This window comes from Chamaea fasciata, unplaced genomic scaffold (genome assembly GCF_029207755.1).
Source record: "Chamaea fasciata isolate MVZ Bird 193981 ecotype frontalis unplaced genomic scaffold, bChaFas1.0.hap1 SCAF_4, whole genome shotgun sequence".
Classification (NCBI taxonomy): Eukaryota; Metazoa; Chordata; class Aves; order Passeriformes; family Sylviidae; genus Chamaea; species Chamaea fasciata.
This window is the reverse complement of record NW_027094089.1, coordinates 24,715,842-24,740,049: the sequence shown is the minus strand read 5'-3', so window position 1 is coordinate 24,740,049 and position 24,208 is coordinate 24,715,842. Positions and strand designations below refer to the sequence as shown.

At 39.9% G+C, this 24,208-nt stretch overlaps 1 protein-coding gene and 1 long non-coding RNA gene across 3 annotated transcripts in view; both read right to left on the bottom strand.

Annotated features, from left to right (window-relative positions):
• The window catches only part of LOC136288844 (uncharacterized), a 67,503-nt gene extending 56,829 nt beyond the window's left edge, over positions 1-10,674 (bottom strand). For both annotated transcript variants that reach the window (XR_010720599.1, XR_010720600.1), the window contains exons 1-4: positions 10,291-10,674; positions 9,505-9,602; positions 8,242-8,308; positions 7,769-7,916 (exon numbers count right to left, since the gene is read on the bottom strand). This is a non-coding gene — a long non-coding RNA (uncharacterized lncRNA). The remainder of the gene's footprint in view (positions 1-7,768; positions 7,917-8,241; positions 8,309-9,504; positions 9,603-10,290) is intronic.
• Positions 10,675-13,316: 2,642 nt separating this feature from the next.
• MRPS30 (mitochondrial ribosomal protein S30) lies at positions 13,317-17,941 on the bottom strand. The gene is made up of 5 exons (XM_066181127.1): positions 17,272-17,941; positions 16,915-17,060; positions 15,807-15,909; positions 15,158-15,334; positions 13,317-13,778 (listed from the first exon to the last, which is right to left on the bottom strand). The coding sequence occupies exons 1-5, from the start codon at positions 17,915-17,917 to the stop codon at positions 13,510-13,512; spliced, it is 1,341 nt and encodes a 446-aa protein (XP_066037224.1). The 5' UTR covers positions 17,918-17,941; the 3' UTR covers positions 13,317-13,509.
• Between the last annotated feature and the right edge of the window lie 6,267 nt (positions 17,942-24,208).

The following is a 24,208-nucleotide window of genomic DNA, read 5'->3' as shown; positions in this document are numbered from 1 at the left end:
AGTAGTAACAATAACAATAATAATAAAAATCGTGTTGCTTCACCCAGGGTGGTGCAAGAATGTAAGCTGGGCAAATCTATAGAGATGTAATATCTTTTTTTGGACCAAATAATATAGCCAGAATAAAATTAGACAAGCTTCTGAACACTTCTTCAGATCTGCAAAGTTGTCTGAATTAAATTTCCCTCAAACAAGTGTGGACTTATAATTTGAAGCTTAAAGTTCACAGGAAACTTGCTATAGAAGTTGTCTGGTCAACACTGTTCTAAAGTCAGCTCCCATTACTGCAAACTTATTTATTTCTTCCTCTTGCTAAACTGCCAAATTTCAGCTGTGATGACTGAAAAAGATACAGTACCCTACACAGAACATTTCAAAAGTAAATAGGTAAATAATTCACTAGACTGTCAAGGAACAAAAATTAAAACTTGAGCTATAACTCTCTCCAGCACTAAGCACAATTTTCTTGACTCTCTCAATCTTGTAAAACCAGATTTAACAACTGCATATTTAATACTCTGCAGATCTAAGGAATTATCATTATCTGGCATCTACACTACAGATGGTCTCAGGAAACACAATACAGTCGTCTCAGGTTCTAAAATCAACATTCTCAGTTTTTGTGAAAGTTGAAACAGTGGAGATTTTGTTAAGTTGATTGCTAAGCTTCCAATTCAAAAAGTGTGTTCAGATGTACTAATACCAGTTAGATGTACCATCTAACTTCAGCAAAACCAGGAATCTGAGCCCACATGACTTGAAGTCATCTACGCTAGCAGCCAGGAGTGAAACAATTAGGAAAGGTGTAGCCTCTCCACAAGGAGATCCCTCTGTTACCCAGACATCATCTGCATCAGACTCTTCAATCCTGAAATTAGGTACTCACCTTCCTAAAACAAGAAGTGAAGTCCTTACAATTACCTATCCACTTGGAGAGTAGTGCCCAAATTAGACAATGGCAAGACTGTCTTCATTTTGATATCTGATATTCTTAGTCCAAACTGGTGCTTTGAATGTCTATACAAGGTGAGCCTTTATGACATTGCTTTGTTGTTTTTTTTCCAAAAGACATCGCTCAAGTTCCTCTTCAGAAGTTACATAAAGTATTAACTGGGCAAAACTCAAAATCAATGTTGCAGTGATTAAGAACCTCTCCAGATTCTGGGAAACAGAGATTTAAAACTTCTGCAAACCCAGGGCAGCATGATTTTCAGCAATGGCCTTCTGCATTCTTGGAAAACTCCTTAGCCATGAAGAAAGCTATGCAAAGTCTAGTTTACATTTTTGCCTCAGAAAAGGTCACTTCTATTTTATTGCATCTCTCCAGGATTGTCTTCACATGCACAATAGATCGGGGAATACCTCTGAATATGAGAATTGCTCAGGGTGGCCTCTGAGTCTCTGCTTTTAGATATGGTTCCAAAGTGGCCTGCATGGACTTCTGTCCTTGAATACCTCTGTACTACTTGAATGGCTGATACTCCAGTGACACAATTATCAACTGAGTTGAGAATTTAGGGTTCTAATGACATAGACCTAGTCATCACTTGGGTATCTAAAGATACCTAAAGCCATAGGTATGTAACTACTCCGAGGTCAGGAGGAGCATATATAGATGCCCAAACCAATTCCTACTACTCATTCCACAATCCATGTGCTCCAATTCTAATGCTTTGCTCTTTGGTTTGTATTGACTGCTGGAAATGGAAAAAACTAAGGCGACCTCTAAACTCTCTTTTATAGATATTTTTTCTTGTTTAGGTTTTGAAGAATAGATTGTATTGAGACAGAGTATCAAATGAGAAAATTCCTACAAGAACAGCTGCAATCATTCAAAAAAAAGAAAAGCAAGCTGATGGCCTGAATTTTATTGAATTGAGTGCATAATATAAAAACCAATTTCACTGATCCTGTTTTTAGGAAAATACGGAGATTTTAAATGGAAGATAGTAAATACAATGTCAAACATTTCTCCACAGAGTCCTTAGCCCAAGACAGCTTGTGACTGCAGCAAAATAGGAAGTTCCACTGATGACAAAGGCCAGTTACTTTAGGGCATTTCTGTGGCAGGTCTTTTACAAGGATAGAAAATAAGCCTATCTGCAAAAGTGCCATTTGCCCAGAACTTGAGATGGATAATGAGTGACATAATCCATAAAACAATAGGGAGCAAAATAACTGCTCTGCACTCAGCCTTTGTGATCCTTCAGCAGTTTTACAGAAATTGCATCACAGCAGTAATATTTTAAGTTTTCTCTAATGACTAAGCTTTTTACTAATGAATTTTATTCATTAGTAATTATGAATGTTGTTCATCAATATCCTTTTGGATTCTTCAAATGCTTTCAGTATTCCACAATACATATTCTGCATAATTATTGTCTAATCCAAATGTTTCCTTTTCAATGACCTATACACAATTTATGCCCATATTACACAACAAGTTTCTTTACTATGACAATGTACTAAAAACACAATGAAGAGTTCAGGTTATAACCCCAAGCATTGTATTAGGCCCCATTTTGGTGATTTTGTCACAGAAGGTATGCAAAACAATTGCATTGCTCTGTGACTTGCAATACTTCCTTTATATAAACATAATTGCTGCATTTTTTCTGTGTTTGACACACTGTTTGGACAGTATGTGTGCCTTTTGTGTTTTGTTACCTGATTAGTGAAAATAAGCCCCAAACTACTTTAAGACTATATTTCTTCTGCCCATCTCACCCCCACTGTTTTTGAAAGTACTGGAGCCCTAAATGCATTTTCTAAGGAAACTTGAACTAGACAAGCAACTGGTTCCAATTGCCGGTCAATCTCCCTGCCCCATCTACCTCATCTTGATAAATCCTCCTAAATCCCCTAGCTTCTACTCCTCTAATCATGAGGGTTAAAAGCTGCAAGGGCTGCTTTTCGCTTCATTAAAATTTCCTTTTAATCTTTTATAATCTGTCAGCACAGTACATAAACACCCATCAGAAGCTTATTCCTTCTAATTTCACAAAAGGGGATAATTTTACTATACATTCCATATTTGCAAAGTTAAGCTGCATTTCACACCACCATAAACCTTGGTCAGAAGGATGAATAGTTAAGTAGTTGAGCAAATGGCATTTACCGCTACAGCTGGGTGCATTATTCATTGTGAAGCATTTATTTGGTGAAGTTAAACCTCGGTTTTGCTTATGAAACATCCAAAAGCTGATCCCAAATTATTTCAGTACATGGGGCTCTTTTCAGAAAGTACATTTTGAACTGTGTTGCTGCCTGCATGCCCCTTGCGTGACCGCCTGCCCAAATCAAACAGATTAATTTTCCTTTCTGAGGGGGTGACTAAAATTTCTTTTAGAAAGGAACAACTGGTTACCCAAGCAGATACTGAATAGGTCATCCATCCTCTGCTAGAAATTTTCAAAATTTCAGTGAGCAAATGAGCTATTATCTAAACATTCAATTCCAATTATTAGCAACATATATTTCCCCTAAAAATACTGTTAGCACCTTATAAGTCTACATAAAACTTTACTGTTCTGTAGCAGAGATGCCTCCAGACACATTCTTTAGGAAACGATACCATACAAACTACTTCTTAGGAGGTATCATAAGAGAGGTCTCACTCAGGAGAGCAGTAATTTACCCTCACTTTCCATCTCCTTCCCTTTGTAAAAGTACAGATGCATGTAAATTGAAAGGGACCACTGGAGGCAATCTAGTCCAACCTTCTACTCAAAGCCAGGTTAAATTCAAAGTTTTATTACATTCTGTTCTCATTCTAAGCTTTCCTTACAAGCACCTCATGACAGAATATGCTAATGTTCAAGAAAAAGGAAACTGTTAATTTTCAGTTTTTAAACTGATATTGGCTATATATGATTTATTACCCTTTTCTTCAGGTTGCTTGGTTCTGGTTTTTGTTTGCTGTTGTTGTGGGGTTTTTGTAAACACAAAGCATTGAACTCCCATGTTTTTTGGAAGCAAGAAAGAAACATGGAAAAACATGACTATTAGTACTTTATTCCTTGTACTACTGCAATCAGAAATCATCTCCAGGCATAAATATAGCTTTAGACCAAGCCCATTTGGAAATATCTAAAACTGTATTGCAAGAAGGTCTAAACTTCTTGAAAACAGACTTCCTGGAGCTACCACTGGCAAATTTGGTGAGACACTGTTTAGCAAGTATTTTCTCTTACATAGCTACGGTAGTAAGTAAAAAAAATAAGGGGTGGGGGGGAGCGAGTGAAATTGATATATGGGTTGCTGGTTCTAAGTAGGGTTAATTACTGAATTTTGTGATTCTGCAGTCTCCTCAAAATTTTATCCTATGCTGCTCATTTTGCCACTGTCCCTAGTTTGTTTAATGAATCTAAGTTCTGTTGAGTTTTTTCCCAGCTTTATTACACATTTATATATAGTAACACATGAAGCCAAGTATTGGAGTTGGTACTCCAGTAAAAGCTTCAATAGAGTGACTACAAGTTTATATCAGTGTAAATGAGACTACAATTTTCATTCTGTTAACTGCAGCAGAAACTTTTCAGAACATTTTCCTTGAAATGACAGTGAAGTAAGGAACATAAGGCTAAACTCTAACTGCAAAAGACCTCCTTGATTGTGTCTACAGTACTATAAACACCTTCCTATTCCACTTCTTTATTTTTCTTTTTTCTCCAGAAGAGAGTGAAATGAGAGGGTGTTCATTTGAGGTAAAAAAAATTAGGTTTTTTTTTACTAAAGGGAGGGGCTTTCCTTCCATTAGGTTCTCATCTGAAAAGTCATGCTGCAAATACTTCTTCCATTGTAATATTTACATAACATAAAGGAAAGCATCTGAATTTATAAAAAATTATAAATTCACAAAATTATTTGTAATAGTTTATCATTTACTCAAATTTTGTTGATGCTACAGATAATGAAGAATCTGCATCAGATCTAAACAACAGAGAGTAATTGTTGAAGTTAACAGTATGCAACACATGAAAAACAGTCATGAAGTAGTAACTAATAATTAAAATTTAGCAGTAAAAGCTCCATGGAAATATTGTCAGTCTCTTTTAAATCTTATGTCACTGATGTCAACACTCCACCCCTCCAGACTTCAGCTCCAGCCCTGCACACCATTTATATGCTCTCTCTCTCATCCTGTGATTTGTCCTTTTCTCCCAAACAGATTATGTACCATAACAACTATTCTGCCCTCCCCAGGAAACAGTAACTGCAACATTAAAGGATTTTGAAACTGCTTACCTTAAAACTGGCTTGCAATTAAATATCCTATTTCTGTAGACTGGAACTGAGCACATTTATTTTTAAGTATTGAATGTAGCTAAAAATTCCCTTGACTTTCCCTAATGAAATTCTGTAACCTTCCCAGGCATGATAGCTTTCAAGCTTTCAGTATGCCACAGTCCCACTCCTTCAAACATTGCTGCAGACTGCCAAGCAAAGAAAGAAAAAGAAAAAAAAAAAAAAAAAAGAAAAGAAAAAAAAAAAGGGTGCCAGGGGGTAAAAAGTTAAAAAAAAAAAAAAAGAATGTCAAAGAAGAAACACAGCCAAGCCACAGAAACAAAACTGAAACAAGCAGAACTAAAAAAGCCAAAAGAGAACACTTAGAAGTCTATCCAGCTATGTCTCCTGTTGGCTGAAACCAGGCCAAAACAAGATAATCAGATACTATTACGATTCTTCAAACATAACTAATATTTCTTCTGCTTACAGTGATGCCTTCTGTTCTGAAGGACACAGAAATGCCTGCATGAATGACTGAGGAAAGCCAGTTTGACTACCCAGCCCAGTCTCCTTTTGAACTGCAGTGACTGGGGATAACCAGCTCAGAAAGATACAAATTATCTATTTCCCATGATATCATCACCTAAGCATTATGGAACACTTACAATAAACTAAGACCTATAACAAAGAAAGAATCAAAGCTACTATCATTGGATGAAAGAGGAAGATCGGAAGTATCAATACTATTTTGAATAAGCAGTGGCAGACACATTAAATTTCAGGACTGAATTGTTCTTCTGAGGGGTTTCTCCCTCCACGGACTCCAAAAGGGGTGAAACCACTACATACAACATCTATGCTTTAGTCAACGTTCTTTCATTAGGTAAGATACGTCTCTGTTCTCCACTGAATATTTCTGAAGTCTGCTCTAGCAACCGTATCTAGACACCTAAACTTCTAAGTACCTTTAAAGGACAAGAGAGAGAAGCAAAAACCCCTTGCAGGATTTGTGAGGCTGAGCTGTCAGCGTTGACAGGGGGGAGCTGTTGCCCAGGTTATCACACCTGACCTGAAATACAGAATGTGCAGTTCAGAGACACCCAAAAGCATCTAAGCAGAAGGATTTTTGGGGGAAACAGGGTGTACATTCTCAAGAGAGAAGACAAACAAGAGCCACGGAAGATCCTGAAGGCTGGAAAGCCTGAGGGTAGAAAGGATGAAGGTGGAAAAAAAAGCCTCTTTCTGAGAATCCTTCACCTGATTGCTACAGGCTTCCCACCCTTCCCGTTCCTCCACACACAGCACCTAAATGCTCTGGACTCACTCCTGTCTCTAAACATATACATACACCTGACAGTAGACCTTTCTTTCAGTCATTATGTTCCCTAGTGTGTGTCAGTAGGATTTTGGTCGCGAGTTTTAGTAAGGGCACGTCTAGCCCAAAGATGCTTCATCTCAGTTATTTAACGAATATATTAATACCTAACCAATGGAGCCACACACTTTGCATTAGTTTAATCCCTCTAGCTAACATTTTTCAAGGTAATAACTTCTAGATCACGTAAATAATCTATCCTCTCCTGTAAAGACATTTCTGTTTACAGTTGCAAGATGCACAATTCACTCTTAGTTCACTTGGTTTAAAGTTTGCTTTTAGTTGACTCGACTCTGTCTTCCCAATAGTTTCCTTACACTATTGAACTCAAATAGTACTCAAGAAGTGCTTCAGCCCATCCTGCCCTTTCCTAGGCATCTTAACATGGAAGGTAAAATGGCAACATCACATTTGACATTTAAACTTCATCCCAGTTCCTTCCATTCATCCACAGATTCAATCCAATGGCTTGCAACAAGAATTTATTTAAGCCATAATTCTTTGTGCACATATGACATTTTCAGAAAAGCCCATTAGGTATATCTCCAGAGACAGCAGTTGTCTAAACACACGGTCATTATGTTGATTTTGTTTAGTACCTCTTGAACACCAGGCTGGCTGTGTTCTAATTCAGCTCATGGTCAGCATAATAATATGCTTACAAGAGGGAAAAGCAGCACGCTTCAGAAATTCTGTACCGTCCAGTCCAAGCAAATGCTTTATTTAAATTTGTAGTGTAATGAAATCTGGTGGAATGTTTTCAAAAGGCAGACTAGTGAAAAATCATCAAAATATCTATGTACCTGATAAATCGAAAATAAAATTCCATTTAAATTACTACTAGGATTTAGGAATCAAACCTGCTCCATATTTCAAAAAAATCCCTGTGGGACCCTAAAGTACTGAAACATAAAATATATAAGTTGGGTTTTTTTAATATTCAGTTCCAAATGAGAAAAAAGTATAATAATGATAATAATGATTATAGCCCATTCTAAATCAGTAATATTCTATTAACACACAACATAAAATTAAACTGTTTTATTTCTTTTAAAGTTATAAAATAAAGTCATCTAGTAGTGCATCTCTCTTGTGTCAACACAGTTACAAACCTAAATCTTATCCTACTAAAGAGTCTTACTCCTAACTCCACCTCAATTTTACCTTTATGCTACTGGGTAATTTCTCCAAGGAGCAGGCACTGCTGTTTTCCCCATTCTTCTTAACTTTCATTATCAACTTGAGAAGCTCATCACGGCAAGTTCTGTCTATGTATTTACACAGGATTTTCCAGAGAGTAGGCATATCTGCTCTATTGAAACAAGAGTAAAATATTTGACATGAGCTTCTTAGCCGTAACTGCATTAGAGAGGATCATTAATCACACAGGTAAAACACTAAACACATTCAAAAAGAGAAGTGTCCCACTCTAACAGTTACCACTGGGAGTTTCAGGAAATGTTTGAATTTGCTATCTATGCTTGTATGCAGAACAAACCTATGCTCCTATACAGACAACAGGGACCAAGTCATCACTGCCTAATGCTGGCTTCTGAAACGGGGAAGACACCTGGGGCCTCTCAAAGATCATATGTAAGGAAGTACAGTATTATTAAGAAGCTCAGACACAAACATACCTCGAGATAAAATTGGAGGCACAGAAGTTCAGTGGACAGCTTTTAATGGATTCTTGGTGACAGTGCTCTGTCAAGAAAGGAAGATGTAATGTAAGGGTCTTCTGGTGAGGTCATTTGCAGCTGTGCATCAAGTAAAATTGATGCTGAATAAAAGTATAAACATGGACGGCTACACAAAGATCAGAAGAGAGAAGGTCCAGGTCAATACCATTTGCCCAAATCTCTGCACATGGTTTCCTCCTACATATGGTGTCTGATCTACAAAGCGACCACTAATTTATTTCCACAGAATCACAGAGTGGTAGAAGTAGGAAGACACCTGTTGTCCAATCCACTCATCCTGCTCAGGGCAGCGTCACCTACAACTGGTTGCCCAGGGCTGAGCCATCTGGTTTTAAGTAATTCCAGTGAGAGAAACTCCACATCCCTCTTAGAGCAATCTGTTCTAGAGTTCAATTGCCATTAGAAAAAGAAAACAACCAAACAAAAACTTTTAAGTAGAACTTCCTGGTTTTCAGTTTATGGCCATTTCCTCTTGCCCTCTCACTGGACAAAACTGAAATAGGCCTAGCCAAATCTCTTTCACTTCTTTCCACCCTACACACATTGATAAAATTTCTCCTGAGCCTTCTCTTCTCCAAGCTAAACAATGACAGAACCTGAGTTTTAAAACTCCAACTCCTAATCACCTCCAATTACCTAGAGATACATCCTGGTGCAGGAACTGATTTTAAAAAAAAACCTAACGAAATAAAAAGCCTTTACAGGCTGAAATTTGAGGCTGAAATGTAAACCTGCACTGGGACATCTCACTGACAAAAGCATGCCTATTAGCAGCACAGACAGTCTTGTGTTATAAGCTACATATTCCAACAGTGAAAACAGTATTATATTGTGTCCCTTGAGAGTAGTGATAAAGTGTACTGACTTGATTACTGGTTTAAAGGAATGCTGAAAGCAGAAAAAGAGGAAAGAAACAGATGGAAGATTTCCTTTAAAGGAGACACTATAAGATCAATTCTTCATTCTAAAAAACGAAATCAAGCATAGCTTGGTAGGAATGAGAATTATTACTTCCCTGAGTAATACACGGAAGATTCTGTAAGAGATTTAGTTCAATAACTTGAGCTTCAAATAGTTATTAAAAGACAAGAATGATCAAAGATGAAGAATGAATGCTCACTCATAGAATATATAGCTAAAAAACAAATGCTTTCAACTACGCAGAAACCTGGATAGGTAAAAATTACCGCAGATACTTACAAGTAAATATAGTTGAGCACACACCATAAAGCTGCTGTCTGTCCTGTGCAGAAGAATTATTTATCTTTCCAACAGCATAAGCTATTGGGCATTTAGTCCTGCAGAGACATAAAAAAGCGCATGTCAAGCATTCTGGCTGTTTGCCTTCTTAGAGGGTTTTTCTAAATGTTTGTAAATAAACTCATCATAAAGTATGTTACCAATGGTGAGAGGCCTACTCAGATTATCTTCAAAGCAAAGGAAACAATTTTTAACATCACATCTTCAAACTTCTGCTTCAAGACCAACAGGTTAGATACTCAGCTGAATTGCATGGCATACTTTAGACTGGCTTCTTTCATTCTGAATTACATACAAATAATCCCTTCAATTGTAAAGCCCTGGTCCAGTAGGAGTATGTAGTGAGGTCCACAACTTCTCCCCTTTGCACCTCAACATGCATTAATAAATGTATTAGCAGTTGCCATATACAAACTCCTTGTAGCTTGTAACTTTTCTTAACCCATTTCTAGAGGTAGGAGAGCCAGATCCTTCAAGAAACTCAGCTCTAAAAAAATCAGTTTATTGTGTATTTACAAAGTAAACTTTACATAATTTGTCAGTATACTAGAGAAGGCAAAAACCCCTGTAACTACTACTAGCCTCTATATACTAACATCCTCCAACAGTTCATGATTCAGTATTTTCAGAATCAGAACAGGATGGGCTTCTTTAACACTATACTGGAAAGCTACTTCCACTATGTCCATCAGAGGTATACTACCGGTTGTCAACAGACTCTCTCACCAACAGCTGACTCCAAGAGCTGCTCTGGTCTCAAGAAAAATCCACTTCATGGAGCTCCAGAAGGAAACCTTCATCTCTGTCTGTGATAAAATGAGTGTGTGTCTTCTCCAACAGAAAATCTGAGTACAGAAGAAATACCAGGAGAAACTTCAGCATGGCCAAGCAGGCTACAAATGTTGAAGCTCTTCCTCCTGTCTGAAAGGACACAGAGCTATCTACCCCAGAAACTTGGTGCAACATGAACCTGAGAAGACAGAAGAAAGTTTTTGTCTCCCCATCTCTTCCTCTCTGCTTGAATTTTCCATGCCAAGTCATCACTCACAGCCTCATAATATGAAACAATGCAGGCAGAATGTTATACATCAGTCATCCAACTGAAGGTGAGAAAAGTTTTAAGTAAAATAGTTCAGTACTACAGAAAATTGCCTCATTATGCAAAACCCAATCTTAATTTTAGATTCCACCTTATGTTCCCTTGTGTTATGCTCCACTTGGCCTAAGCAGAAATTAATACAGGAAAAACGATCCAAACTTGGAAATTTCCAAGCTGTGCTTTTCAATTACCTTTTTTTAGTTTCTTTTAAACAGCAACCTCTATATAAAGTACTAAAGAATGATGCTCCTGTGAGACTTAGGAGTACAATCATGGGTAGTTTCAGGGAGCAAAACTGAAGAACAGGAACAGTGCAGCTTCTAAGCTTTCTAATTATTTAGCTTTTAATAGACATACAGTACTTAAAGGAAAAAAAAAAAGAAAAAAAAAAGAAAAAAAAAGAAAAAAAAAGAAAAAAAAAAAAAAAAAAGAGAAAGTCCAAACAAAACCAGAGCTTTGCTTTTTCTTTTTCTTACTTTATCATTGTAAGGCAGCATTAAGCACCCTGTACAGATGAGTACAAGATCACAGAACCACCAAATAGTTTGGGTTTGAAGGGACCTTAAAATACATCTAGTTCCTAACCACCTGCCAGGAGCAGGGACACATTCCACTAAAACAGCTTTCTCTAAGCCCCATCTAACCTGGCCTTGAAGATGAAACATTGCTGTACAAAGCTGCATACTATTACAATGTCTGAACTTAGTGACAAAAAAAGTAGAACAATGCCCATTAGCTTTTCCCAGTAAAAGGTGAAACACTGCCACCCACTGTTTTTCCAGAGTATCCCGTGCTGCAGAAAGCTGAAGAAAGCTACGCTGGTACCTCACATCCACTAGTGGCAGCTCATGTTAAGCCTTCCTCCCTCACTCCCAACACCAGGTTTTACTACTGGGTGACACATCTACAGCGATATTTCACTCACTAGGAGAGTTGCACAAAGGAAAATTCTTTGAACTTGGTCTACTAAAGCTGAAGCTTCAGGATAGACAAAAAGCTTAATCACAGAAAAATTCGTGGTTTTCACCCCTGGGAGCAGGAGTTTCTTTGACTGTACCTGTCAGTTTTCACAATCACTAGTTATATGCAACTCAAGTGAATCTCAAGTGACTTCCTTATTACACCTGTAATGCTACATAAATTACACACTGTAGTATGTTAAACTGTATAAACTGCCATAAATACCCAACTGCTTGTTTTCATATCCTTCCATTCATTTTGTATCATCCCTTAATGAGACAAGTATCAACCACACCCTCTAAAGCTAGGTCACAGGTCATTCTCTATCATCAACATTCTTACCTAGTTTATATCCTGTTACTACAAGGAACGTTTATTTAACCCAAGGATCAGCAATTATCAGAACTGCTAAGAGTCATGCATTGTAAAGACAAAAAGAGCACTTAAGGACTTCTCTTAAAAAAAAAAAACAGCGTTTGTACACATTTTACTTACCTTATCTCCGGATCGTGGAGAAAGTGGCAATGCTTTCCAACCTAGTACCAGTCAGGTAAAAATCTACAACTACTTAGTCTTCCATTAACAAAATACTTTGTAGCCACTTTACCACACAAAGTGGGCTGCAGCTCATAATGAAGAATGTGCAGGCCACTATTTCAATGATTCAATACTCTCTTTAATGACAAACCACTTGCGTCTTCACAAGAACACTGGAAAACTTCAGAAAGGTCAAGTATAGTGGATGAAATGTGTACAATGCTAGGCACATTTAGTTACCTCAGAACCAGTTACACTTTGTTGATAGCTAAATACCCCTAACCAGTTATTATACCTCAGCATTGCCTGTTTCAATAGCACAGGGTAGGTTTTAAACTAAAAGTTGGTTGATTCTGGCTAAATACACTGAAAAGCTCTTTACCATGAGCATGGTAAAACAGGCTGCTCAGAGGTGGTAGATGGATGCCCCACGCCTGGAAACATTCGAGGTCAGGATTGACAGGGGTCTGAGCAACCTGATCTAGCTGAAGATGCCCCTGCTAGCAGGCTTGGAATAAATTACCTTTAATAGTCCCGTCCAACCCAAACTACTCCATGATTGTATAATGTTGTATTTTATGAATCAGACATCCTAGCTCAGCTGTGGTCTATTAAAAACACTCATAAGACATCCACATGTCAGCAATGAAAACTCAAGATACCAAGAGCTGAAATCAAGAACCCACACTAAAGGGAAAACTGTAGACTCCAAATGCATTTGAGAGTTCTCTCCATGGTTCTGGAGGTGATAGCTTAAAACTCTGTATGCATGTTCACAACACAGGTGATAGCTTAAAACTGTGTATGCATGTTCACAACACAATCTTTGGAAGCAAGCTTCATCATGTTTGTATTACCATGTCTAAAGACTTCTCTTACTACGTAAGTAAATTGCCCACCATTCATCAAGAAACACTTTTTATTCTGAGCTTACTCTCTCTTTAGAATGAATAAGCATTTAACTCAGGTACAAAATTAGGAATTTATCACTCGTGCCGAGTATCGAGACTGCTACTTCTTAGTGATACTCAGATGGTCACATGAATTAAATACTTTGTTGTGACAGTTCAACACGAACCTGCGGATCTGCTACAAAAACGTGCTCACGTGATACTGAATTAGCCAGTAAGCTTTTAAGAGTAAATTTACAAAAGACTTTAAGGTATTTCAGCCATTTATTTGCCAGTGTCCAGTATACATTAAGAAAGAAAAAAGAAAGAAGGCCTAAATAATATAAAACATGTATATAGTGTCTGCTAGACAAATACCTAAAATCAAGGCATAATATAGCTCATACTTCATGGAGTCACAATGAAGTTCAGGCACATACTTTACATTGGTTTAATGGTTTACAACTCCTTTGGTCTATTTAGTAGAAAATGAACCAGCTGAAGCAGAACTTCATCATTAAAGCCTTTCACATTGCCATCTTCCACAACATCATACAGTGGCCTACTGTCTGTACCCCAACAGATATTCTTTCGAGGGTTGTTTTTAACAGTTTCTGCAGACAGTGCTAAAGTATTTAGCTGGTAACAAAAGAAAGCAAAATATTTTCCATCAGTCACTACTGCCTGTGATACAAAAGGACGGGTCACATCTGCTTCAATCCAGAATCCTACAAAATAAACAAATACAAGAGGACTTGAGATTTCTATCAGCAGACACACACCTAAACCCGTCCCAAAAAACAGAACAACTCCAGGAATTGCAGCAGCTACCTCATAGGGAAAAAGTCCTGTCTGCTTTAGCAACACAAGCATTTTTCACACAGACTAACCAAAACACTATCACCAATAAAGCTTATGTCCAAGATCAGGGACAGAGATGCACACTTGCATTTTGTACACAGCCGCCTATTAACAGTTGATAAAAATCACTCACTGATGAGCCAAGTGACTTTTCCAAAACAGTTAAGCTACTAATGATGCATCCAAAGTCCTGTTAAGAGCTGAGGGAAAATGTCTTTTTACTATTTCATGGTTCTCAAGATACAGTGAGCATTTATATCATGACAAAAGCATGCACGTGTATGCACAAGCATAACTGACTATAGTAACCAGCCAGACACCAAGAACATTATGTAAGTATTAATGTTTTAAACAAACTCCACTGAGCACTAACAGTACGTTAAAAATATTTACATATTTATGCATGTGCACTAGTACACACACAGATATTTTTATGAATATTCCTATTATGTGCAACAATGCTAGAAACTGTTACAGAAGAAAAAAAAGTCATAGATTTGAATAATCCTGCTCTTACAACTCATGATGTGTTCACAGCTGTGACCGACTCTGAAGACAAGATTTACTTGACTTCAATATTTTACATCCACAAAGAAAACTTTCTAATACACCATTACACAAAAAAATTAATGCAGAGCAGCAATACATGCTATAGTAGATTTTTCTTACATGTGCTGTTTCTCAAGTAAAACTACAAGCTATCAGGTGTCTTACAGTAACACTAGACAATAACTGTATTTACGAGAGTAAGTGAAAAACTGATCTGGTCCAACCATCCAGGTCTTCCAGGATTTTTTTAGACAAATGTAGGCATAAAATCCCAATGTAAGGCTGCTGACATTTTTCTTTGATTCCCAGTATTTTCGTGGAGTTGAAATTACTGAAACAAGGGGTAAGCAACATAGTTGTTCCAGAAGGAAAAAAAAAAACAAAATTGCTTGATGTCTACCACATTTCCTTCTTAAGGTGCAAAGAGCAAGTGAAAGCAATTGAGATTTTTGCACAGACTTACTGTTATATATAAAAAATGTTTTTCTCTGTAATTAATTCCCCCGAATCAAAATACTCAAACTAAAACGCTTTAACTTAGTTGAAGTACTGTAGCTAGCTCTCTTTTATTAATTCAATTACATCTGTAAAGATTTCCTCAGAAAAAAAAGCACGAGAAAAAGGCAGTGGGGAGAAAAGGTTAATGAACTTTACAGTACACATTCATAACCAGGAAACATTTCTCAAGCTGTCTCACCTTGATACATTGCTTGTGCTGCTGTCCAGGCAAAGAGACTTGCAATTCCATTTGACCGATAAACAACTTCGATCTGATCCTCGAGACGATCTCTTATAAACCTCTCCCGCTTCAGTTTGTCAGGAAGCAAATGGAACTGGGTATGTCCGTAACAGCACGGATCTGCCACCTTTGATCCTGTTCTCCCCAAAACAAAACTATCAGTCAGAGGGAGAACACTGCTATGCATATAGACACATACATCCTCACCATCAGACTCTAAAGCTAGAACCGTAACTGTGAAGAGTTGCCTACTTCCAAAAGGTAAGAGTTCACATGCCAAAATGAGAATTCCCCTAGAAATGTACCAAAATTCAAAGTTTTGTGTCGCTTTTCTATTCAACTGAACTTTTTCAAGGAAATTTGGACACACAGTACCATATGCACAAGAGAATGCTGCTCTCCATTGCCTAACTAATGTGAATTCTCAATAGAGATTACTTCATATATTTATAGAGTACAGTAACAGATAAAAACACACAACTTTTTCTGGTGATGGGAGAAGATACAGTTGGCATTAGTTTTGGGGTTGGTTTTCATTTGGTTGGTTTGCTGGGTTTTTTTTAACCACAAAAAAGTAGTTAATACTTCACAATTAAAAAATTCTTACCTATAAATACTTTATTTTCGTACTGTTTTTTGAACAATGGGAGTTTGGATGGCTTGTGGTCAATAACTGGAACATCTCCAAGATCTGACTCCAGGGGTACAACCTTGAAGACAACCGAAGAAAGAAAAGCCATGATGTAAGACACATTTCTGACATGAGGGCCAATGTAATGCAGCACTTCCTGGTCAGACAACAGAAAGCACAAGTCCTGCTTATATACATCATACAGATAACCTTAACTGAAATTCATTATTTTGCAAAAGAAATCCTCATCCTGTGATGAGAGCTAGCAATCATCTTGTATTAATTTTTCCACAACACAAAAAATGTGAAATAAGCTAAAAAAATCTGCCACTTGTCACTAGTTTCCATAGAAAAAGAGTTGAAACATTTCTAGCAGCAGCCAATAAACTAACTTAAACCTGCAGACTAAGTTTAGAGATTCAGTTTACTGCACTACACAACATTTGGAATTGCCTAGACAGTTCTTCCAAAATGCCAAGGTTTGTAGCATCTGACAATACTAGCCCAAGCAAACTGTACAACCAAGTCAGCCATAAAATTCTGTGTTTACAGAACACACAATGGTTTTTTGTTTGTGGTGGAAACTGGACAACAGAAACCCTCTCTGGCTACTATACAATTACCATTGTATAAACCTGCAAGAAGCACATTACAATACTGAAACAGAACACACTTCCACTGAACTTGAGCCTTCAAGAAAACAACTGCCAAGCAGTAACAACAGGCAGGAATGCTCACATTCAGCTTTTAGGCATTTTTCTTCTTTTCTTTTACCCAAATGTTCCACAGCACACTTCTCATTCTTGCCTCCATTTCCAAGCACAAAATGTTAAAAATTCAATTCAACTGAATATAACAACATGCAATTTAAAGTACAAAGAGGACCAAAAGTTCAGAAGACCACCTCAATATCTACAAAGTCGTTACCACAATGCAGAAAGAGTATTAGGACTCGAAAAATACCCAAATGTGCTGCGTACTGATTAACTTGGTCCTCCAAAGACCACCTCTGCATGTTTTCAATGGTTGTCAAAAACAAAAGTAAAAATGCAAGGTATTAACTGGCTGTAGAAAACATCCACACCTCAGGAAGCTGCTTCGGTACACGGATCTGGAGGTGTGGGTTATCATCTATCTGGAATCGCACAGGATCAACTCTACCCTTTCGGTGTCCGTGAACAACAACTTCCTCACCATGATGCCAGTAATAGTTAACTTCAGGGCTTAGATCTGAAACAGAACACGGAACACAGAAAAACAGTGATTCACCTCTCGCATTTAAAACCCTCCCAATTCCGTTGTAGCTGCAGTGAGATACAAAACCCAAAATCCACGTAGAAGGATGGAGATAGATTATTAGCGATGGTCTGAACAAGTGCGATACACCAGCGACACTCGTGCCGGCTCCCAAGTCCCTTTCCCTGCCATCCCCTCTCTGTACCGAGGGAGGAAGCAGCCAGCAGTGGATTGAGACCGGAGAGGGAAGCGGCGAGCGTGGAAACAAGCTGCGTGAGGAAAGGACCGGGCGTGTGATCCTGGTCGCGGTAGAGGAACGGCCGCTTCTTGTTCTGGTAGAAGCTCTCCTGGAGAAGGGCGTCGCAGGTGAGAGAGCGCAGCTCGCCTATATCCACACATGGCACCGCACCCGCCGCCGCCACCGCCTCCGCATTCCCCGGCGCCCCTGCTCCCGGCTCCGGGGCCCTGCCGGCCTCGACGGTCGCTCCTGCCGCCGCTACCGGGGGTTTCGCGGCCGCGCCTCTCGGGGGCAACCCCGGCACTAAGACGGTTCTTGTGAAACTGCGGTACCAGCGGTCGGCGTTGAGGGCGAAGGTCTGCGGGTACACCGTGTACTTGGGCCGCTGCAGCTTCCCGTACAGCCGCAGCTTCTCCTCCACCGTGGCCGCCGCGTGCACCCGCTGGTTGAAGCGCTGCAGGCGTCGCGACTTGGCCGCTTTGCTCTTGGCCGTGACGGACGCCACCACAGGCGGGTAGAGAGGGCCGCCGGGCGGTGAGGGGGCGCCGGGCACCGTCTCCGAGAACCAGCGCCGGCCAGGCCGCAGCAGCCGCCAAGCCCCCAGCGCCGCCATCTCGTGGAACTGCGGGGCGGCGGCAGGGCGGTGTCCGGAAACCGCGGCAGCTGATTGGCCTCTGGGGACCACGTGATAGACCCGCTTCCCGGTCATCGGGGGGGCTTCCTGCAGCGGGAGCTGCCGGGCAGGAAGCGGCGGGGCCTTGGGAGTCACGTGGCTGGAGGGCGCCAAGCGGAGCCCCACGGAAGGGCACGGAGGAGCTCACGCGCATGCGCAATAGCGGCAGTAAGCCCGCAGATGCGCGGGAACTACACCTCCCAAGATGCTTCAGCGAGAGGCGGCCCGGATGTGTCCGGCCTGGCTGAAGAACCCGCGCCCCGCTCCCGGCGGAGGCTGCCGGTGCAGATGCCGGTGTGGTGCTGGGAGCTACAGAACCGACTGGGCTGGAAGAGACCCCTGAGATCATCGAGTCCAGCCTGTGGCCGGACACCACCGTCTCAACAGGCCGTGGCACTGAGTGACACGACGTCTTTCCTTAAACACCTCCAGGGGCGGTGGCGCCTCCACCTCCCAGGGCAGCCCGTTCCAGTATCTAATCACCCTTTCCGTAAAGAAATAACTCGGAATGTCCAAACTGAACGTCCCTTGGCGCATGGGGAAGCTGTGTCCTCACGTCCTTTTCCTCCCTGAAAAGGCTCGAGAAGCGTTTACGTGCTTCCAGTGGGGAAGAGGACCCGGCTTTCTGCAGGCCCGTGTCCCGAGGAGCCCAGTCCCGCCCGGGCGCTTCAGCCTCCCGCTGCCGTGCTGCAGGGAAGGGCCGCCTGTGCCGGTACCCGCAGCGCTGAGTGTACAGTGAAATGACTCCTTTCCAGAGACATCGCAGCCTGAAATATCTGGCTGTAATAAAGGAATTAAACTCTGCTAAAATACCATCTGTCACGGCCTTTGTTTGTGAAATGAAATGAGCTAAAAGTGGCATAACGACACCGCAAGAATACCACAGTAACTGTGTGTTTATCTTAAGAGATGGTTGGAAAAATTGAGGGTAATTCTCTTCAGTGGACAGATGAACTTCAATATTTATTCTTAAAACTTTTTTTCTGTTATTATTTTTTTAAAGTTGATTATTTGGGGTAGTCATGGGAGATTTGTGGTTTGTTTTTTTTTTTTTTTCCTGTATTTCCATAATTATGACTAAGAGTGGGAAATATGTGTGGGGTTGGGACAGGAGACAAACACATATGTATATCCCAGATAATCAGCTTTCTTTACTGCTTAGCTTTCTGCTGAACTAATGATCACTGCTGAAGTGGTAGAATCTTTGGAATACAGCGGAATTTTTGAAGTAAACAGCAGAAATGTAAACCCAGAGTTTTGACTGAGATTTTCAAAGAATATAGAACATAAAACCATTGTCTTAAAAATCAAGAGGAAGTAAAATAGAAATTAAACTATTGTTTACCCATAGCTAAACTGTTCTTTAATTTATAATTTACAAGGTTGGTTATAAAGGACAGATTTAAATGTTAAGTTGCAAGTAAATTTAAGATCAAGTATTTAAAATTTGGTTGTTTTAATTTTGAATCCAGACACTTTTTTTCACTAGATGGGTGAAGGAATAAGGCCGTAGATCAGATGACTCCCCATTTAGGAAGCAGGCACTCTTCCTTTTCCTCACCCCACATACTGCAGTCTCACAAGTGCATCCAAAAACCTGTTTTCCTCTCGACTGATACAGGACACTGGCCAGAAGTGTTCACAGGAAAGATACTGAATCTCTTCCCCTTGAGATCACAGCTAGACATGTCAAACTTACACAAGCTGTTAAGAAAAATCACTGGTACAGGTATTTTGTTGCTGTATCTCCTCTTTCAAAATATGTTTATTTTGCTGATTAGAAATATTCTTCTCATTTCATCCTTTAATGTATTCATGGTCAATTTATAACTGCTTGTCATTGTGCCAACATTGTCCTTTAGTTTAATTAGCTTTTTGTTCTCTTCAGTATTGGCCTTCTAAAATATTGATGGGGACCAGTTGTATCATCTCTCAGTCCTTACTGACAGAGACTGAACAAACTCTTCTCACACAGGTAGATTTCCATTTCCCTGATCATCTTAACAGCCCTTTTTTGCCTTTGCTCCAGTTTTGCATTTGTCTCAGGGATATGTGACCAGACTGAACCCATTTATTCGTATAAGGGACTGTATTATCTATGCCAGGATTACTAACATTTTACCACTGGTAAAAACATTTTTCATCATGTTGTCAAATCAGAATTTTCTGCCTTGCAGCAACATGATACTGTGAGCAAATTTTGCATGGTATATTTTAAACCCTCAAGAAGTTCAATACAGAAACTGAATTTAAGTGATGAAATAAGTGAATGTTTAAAGAACCATTTTCTCTACTTCATTCAAGGCCTGATACCAACTGTAACATTAGATAAGAGATGTCAAGAACCAGTGCTGCACTATAACCTGTGTTTAATATCCCTCAATTACTGACATTTTTGTCACTGTTTAATTTTATTTGCTTGGCATATATTCTAGTATTATTCATCTTGAGGTAGGAGCAACAAGGGCTTGGATAAAATGTCCCAATAGACAGTCTGGTTAAAGTAACTTGCATACTTTGCTGCCAGCTTTGTCATAAGCTTTTGGAAGAAGTGTATTATGCAGCCAGAGGTCTCTTTGTTTGAAAAAGCAAACTGACAGGATTCAAAAATGATCTATTTTCCTTCTTTACTGAGATAACCTGCAATGTTCAAATTATCGTGAATCTATAAACCCAGAGCATCTTTTTAGTGGTTAAGCGGATGCTTAGAAAGAGCCTGGATTAGGAAGATTACCCTGCCTAAAATGTTCAGAACAAATGCCAAAGTGAATGTCACAGACATAAATCTCTAAAATTGAAAAAAAAAGCTGTATCTCATTTCCAACAGGAAGGTCATTGGAAGTCTCAGTTTAAACTCCAAAAGTAGTGCAGCTCATCTTACTGAAACTAGTCCATAGGAAGAAATGGAATACATATTCTCTTTCTGAAGTACTGTACTAAATGCACTCACTCAGAAACGAGATTGCATAGACATTAATTACTGGGAAGCTCAGTATCTCTTTTATGCAAGTTATACTTTATAGAAGTGTACTTTACAGATATACTTTATACTTTATATTCTACTTTATAAAAGCTGCTGAAGTGCACACACCTCCTCAGTAATCTTCACCAGAAGACACAACCCAAATGGGATCACAGGAATTGCACAGCAGAGAGACAGTGTCATATCCATACTCAGTTATCTTTCTGTGGCTGACTTAATGCCTAAAGAGAGGACTTCAGGATCTTCCTGCCTGCTTCAGATGAAATTTCTATGTTTGTGAAACTTTTGTTTTCTTTAGTGCCTTTTTCAGCTTAGGAAACAGCAGTGGGCTGTCTGCCCTATTTAAAACTCCACATACTGCAGTAGACACAGTCTTAAAGTATTGAGATGTTCTTTATTTTATGACTTAGGTCTTCAGGTGTCATGGTCGGTGTCCTGGGAGTATTCTCCCACCTTGCCTCGGCCAGCCGTGGCACCGGCAAAGGAATAAAGGAGGACTCTTTTGAGGGGTCTGTTACAGAAGTTTATTGGGGCCCCAAGACTGCACCGTGACACTAACTTTTACCGTGGGGAGGAGCAAGGGGAACAGTTAGGGAAGGAACCAATCAGGGAAAATCTGGGTGTGGTCTCAGGAATGAAGAACTTCCCAAGGATCCAGTCCTTTGGGGGAAGGAGGGAACTTCTTGGATCCTGACCAACCACACGATGCCCTCCGTGGAACTTTGCAGACCTAGGGAGAGGCCCGGATGTGATTGACAGGACCCGGGGGGAAGGGAAACAGAAGACTGACACATAACTGAAACATGGGGTAAACCATATGGGGATGAACTTAGGGGGTACATAGAACAAACCATTAATGAAACATACATTGAACCATAGAACTAAAAAATGCACCACTATATTTAGGTTAAAGAAGATTATTTGTTACAACAGCTGCCAGATGATAACATAAAGCAACTCATAGCATAGATACAGCAGGAAAAAGTCATTATTATCTTCACTAATCAATATCTGTGAATAAAGGTATATTCCTTACATGATTTCCAAATATTTTTGTAGGAATATAAAATGCATTTCACAGAAGGAAGTCTTCCATTATTCATCCTTCAAAATCAAAGTACTTCTAGAACTGCTCAGCACTCTAAACAGCATCAATTAGAATTAGGTTTGCATTATGTTTCAACTGCTATTTTAATGTAGTTCCTCAGACAAGTTCCTTGTGGGCTAAAGTTGTCTACGTTCATCTATAGATCAAAGATCCCACCACACACCCATCACCACCCACCACCAGCCCTCATCCCCATTTAAAGTGAAATCAAAGCACCTTTGTAACAGGACTGTGGATATAAGAGGAGTGAGAGGGAGGAAGAGGGGGGCGAGGATATGTTTCTGGCCCAAACTTCATTTTAATTAAGAAAACAAGTTAAATAACTTCAAAGTTGGTCCACTTTCTAGTTCTCATGTGAAAGCCTAGAGTCCGGATGAATCTAACGAAAGCCCCTTGTTTTAAATCAAAGAACCTTCCAACTGGGAATTCAAAAGGTGCACAGGCACTTTCTGCCTGCTGTGGGCTTTACATGCTGTAACAGCAGGGCAGTTCAGAATGGTGATGACGTTTAAGATCATTCTGGCTTCATACTGCTGTATAGATAAAAGCTTATCTTGAAGACATGCTTTGACTTTGATTAGTTTCACTACCTTGATGCCCATTAGCTAAAAAAACGACCAGAAATCCTCTGGGAAAACTAGAATTCTTAGTCAGTTTTATATAGTATTTCATGCTATTGTTGCAGTTACAAAAGAATACCTCGCATATTCCCCTTGCATTTTGGGAAAAATCCATCTAGTGGGCATTCCATGTGGGCTGTTTTCAGGCCCCTGCATACAATTTTCCCAAGGTCTGTTTTTTATGTGCAGAAAACCCATCTAATTTTAACCTCTACTCTGTGAGATAACTTAGAGCTAAATGAAAAATATTTATTGTGAAATCAGTTGGAAAGACTTTCTGAAAGAAACAATTTGATCACCTGGAGGAAATATTATGCTGTCATTTTGAAAGGTGTATGCGGCGGTGCGTGTCTCCCTATGTCAGGCCAGCCTCTGACACGCCCCCACAGGATCTTGGTGGGATCTTTTTTGGCCAGCCTCGTCCTGCCGCTTAGCTACAGTGGGGGTAATGAGAGACGGGACTCTCGGAGGTTTATCTGGGAGTCAGGCTTTATTGAGAGGGATCCTCGCCCTTAGCCCAGAGCCTTGGAGAGACCCAGAGCCTTGGGAGGCAGGGGGTTTAATACAGGAGATGGAGATTCAGGGTGGGTACATACAAAACCAATGGGGAGAGAACGGAGGGGATTCATTATCGTAACTGACAACAACATAAACTTATCATCAAAGAGAGGGAGGGGAGAGCCCTCCAGCCAGCCAGTCCCCTGGAAGTTCCTATCAAAGCCTCCAGACCTGTGGGACAGGCCCCGGGTGACTGGCAGGGAGGGGGAATCTCCCTGAGGGATGCCAGGGAAAGGGTAGCCAGCCAGGTGCTGTAACTGGGGAAAACCAGGAGAGGCAGAGGGGGAGGTTGTGACATGAGGGAGACTAAAAATAGAACTGGGGTACAGTGAACAGTGAACTGAAATACATGAAACCAAAGTACCTAAAACAACTGTAATACTTTAAACTTTAAAAATCTCTTGCACCGCCACAGGTGTAGAGCTGTTTAGATGCTGATGTGATAGCTAAGTGACAATTGAACATTTGCAGTAAGAGTGCTCATCATTTGCACAATTACAATATTCAGCTGATGAAAAACATACACTTTTATAAGAAAATTTGTGGAGCCATCTATAGTGTTCAAGAGATCATGCAAAGGGGAGATTGATGAGTAGATTTGGCTCAGTATAATAATGAAGAACTGGATGTAGAGCACAAGTGTTGCAAAATAAAGCTAATGTATATAAATATTAATACAGTATGGTACTACAGAGATGATGTCTGTTCGTGAAAGCTATCATGAAGGTGAGATTTAAAGAACTGGGGGAAATGGTATCAATGGCTTTTGAATTTCAAGCAGACAATATCCACAATCTTTCCCTCATAAACTCAGTTGGTCACCCTATCTTAGAGGGTGATCAAGCGGGTCAAGCAGGATCTGCCTTTCATAAACCTATCTGTCTGGGCCCGATCCCCTGGTTGTCTGTTACACAGCATGGGAAATCACACTCAGGATGACCTGCTCCATAACCTAGCCTGGT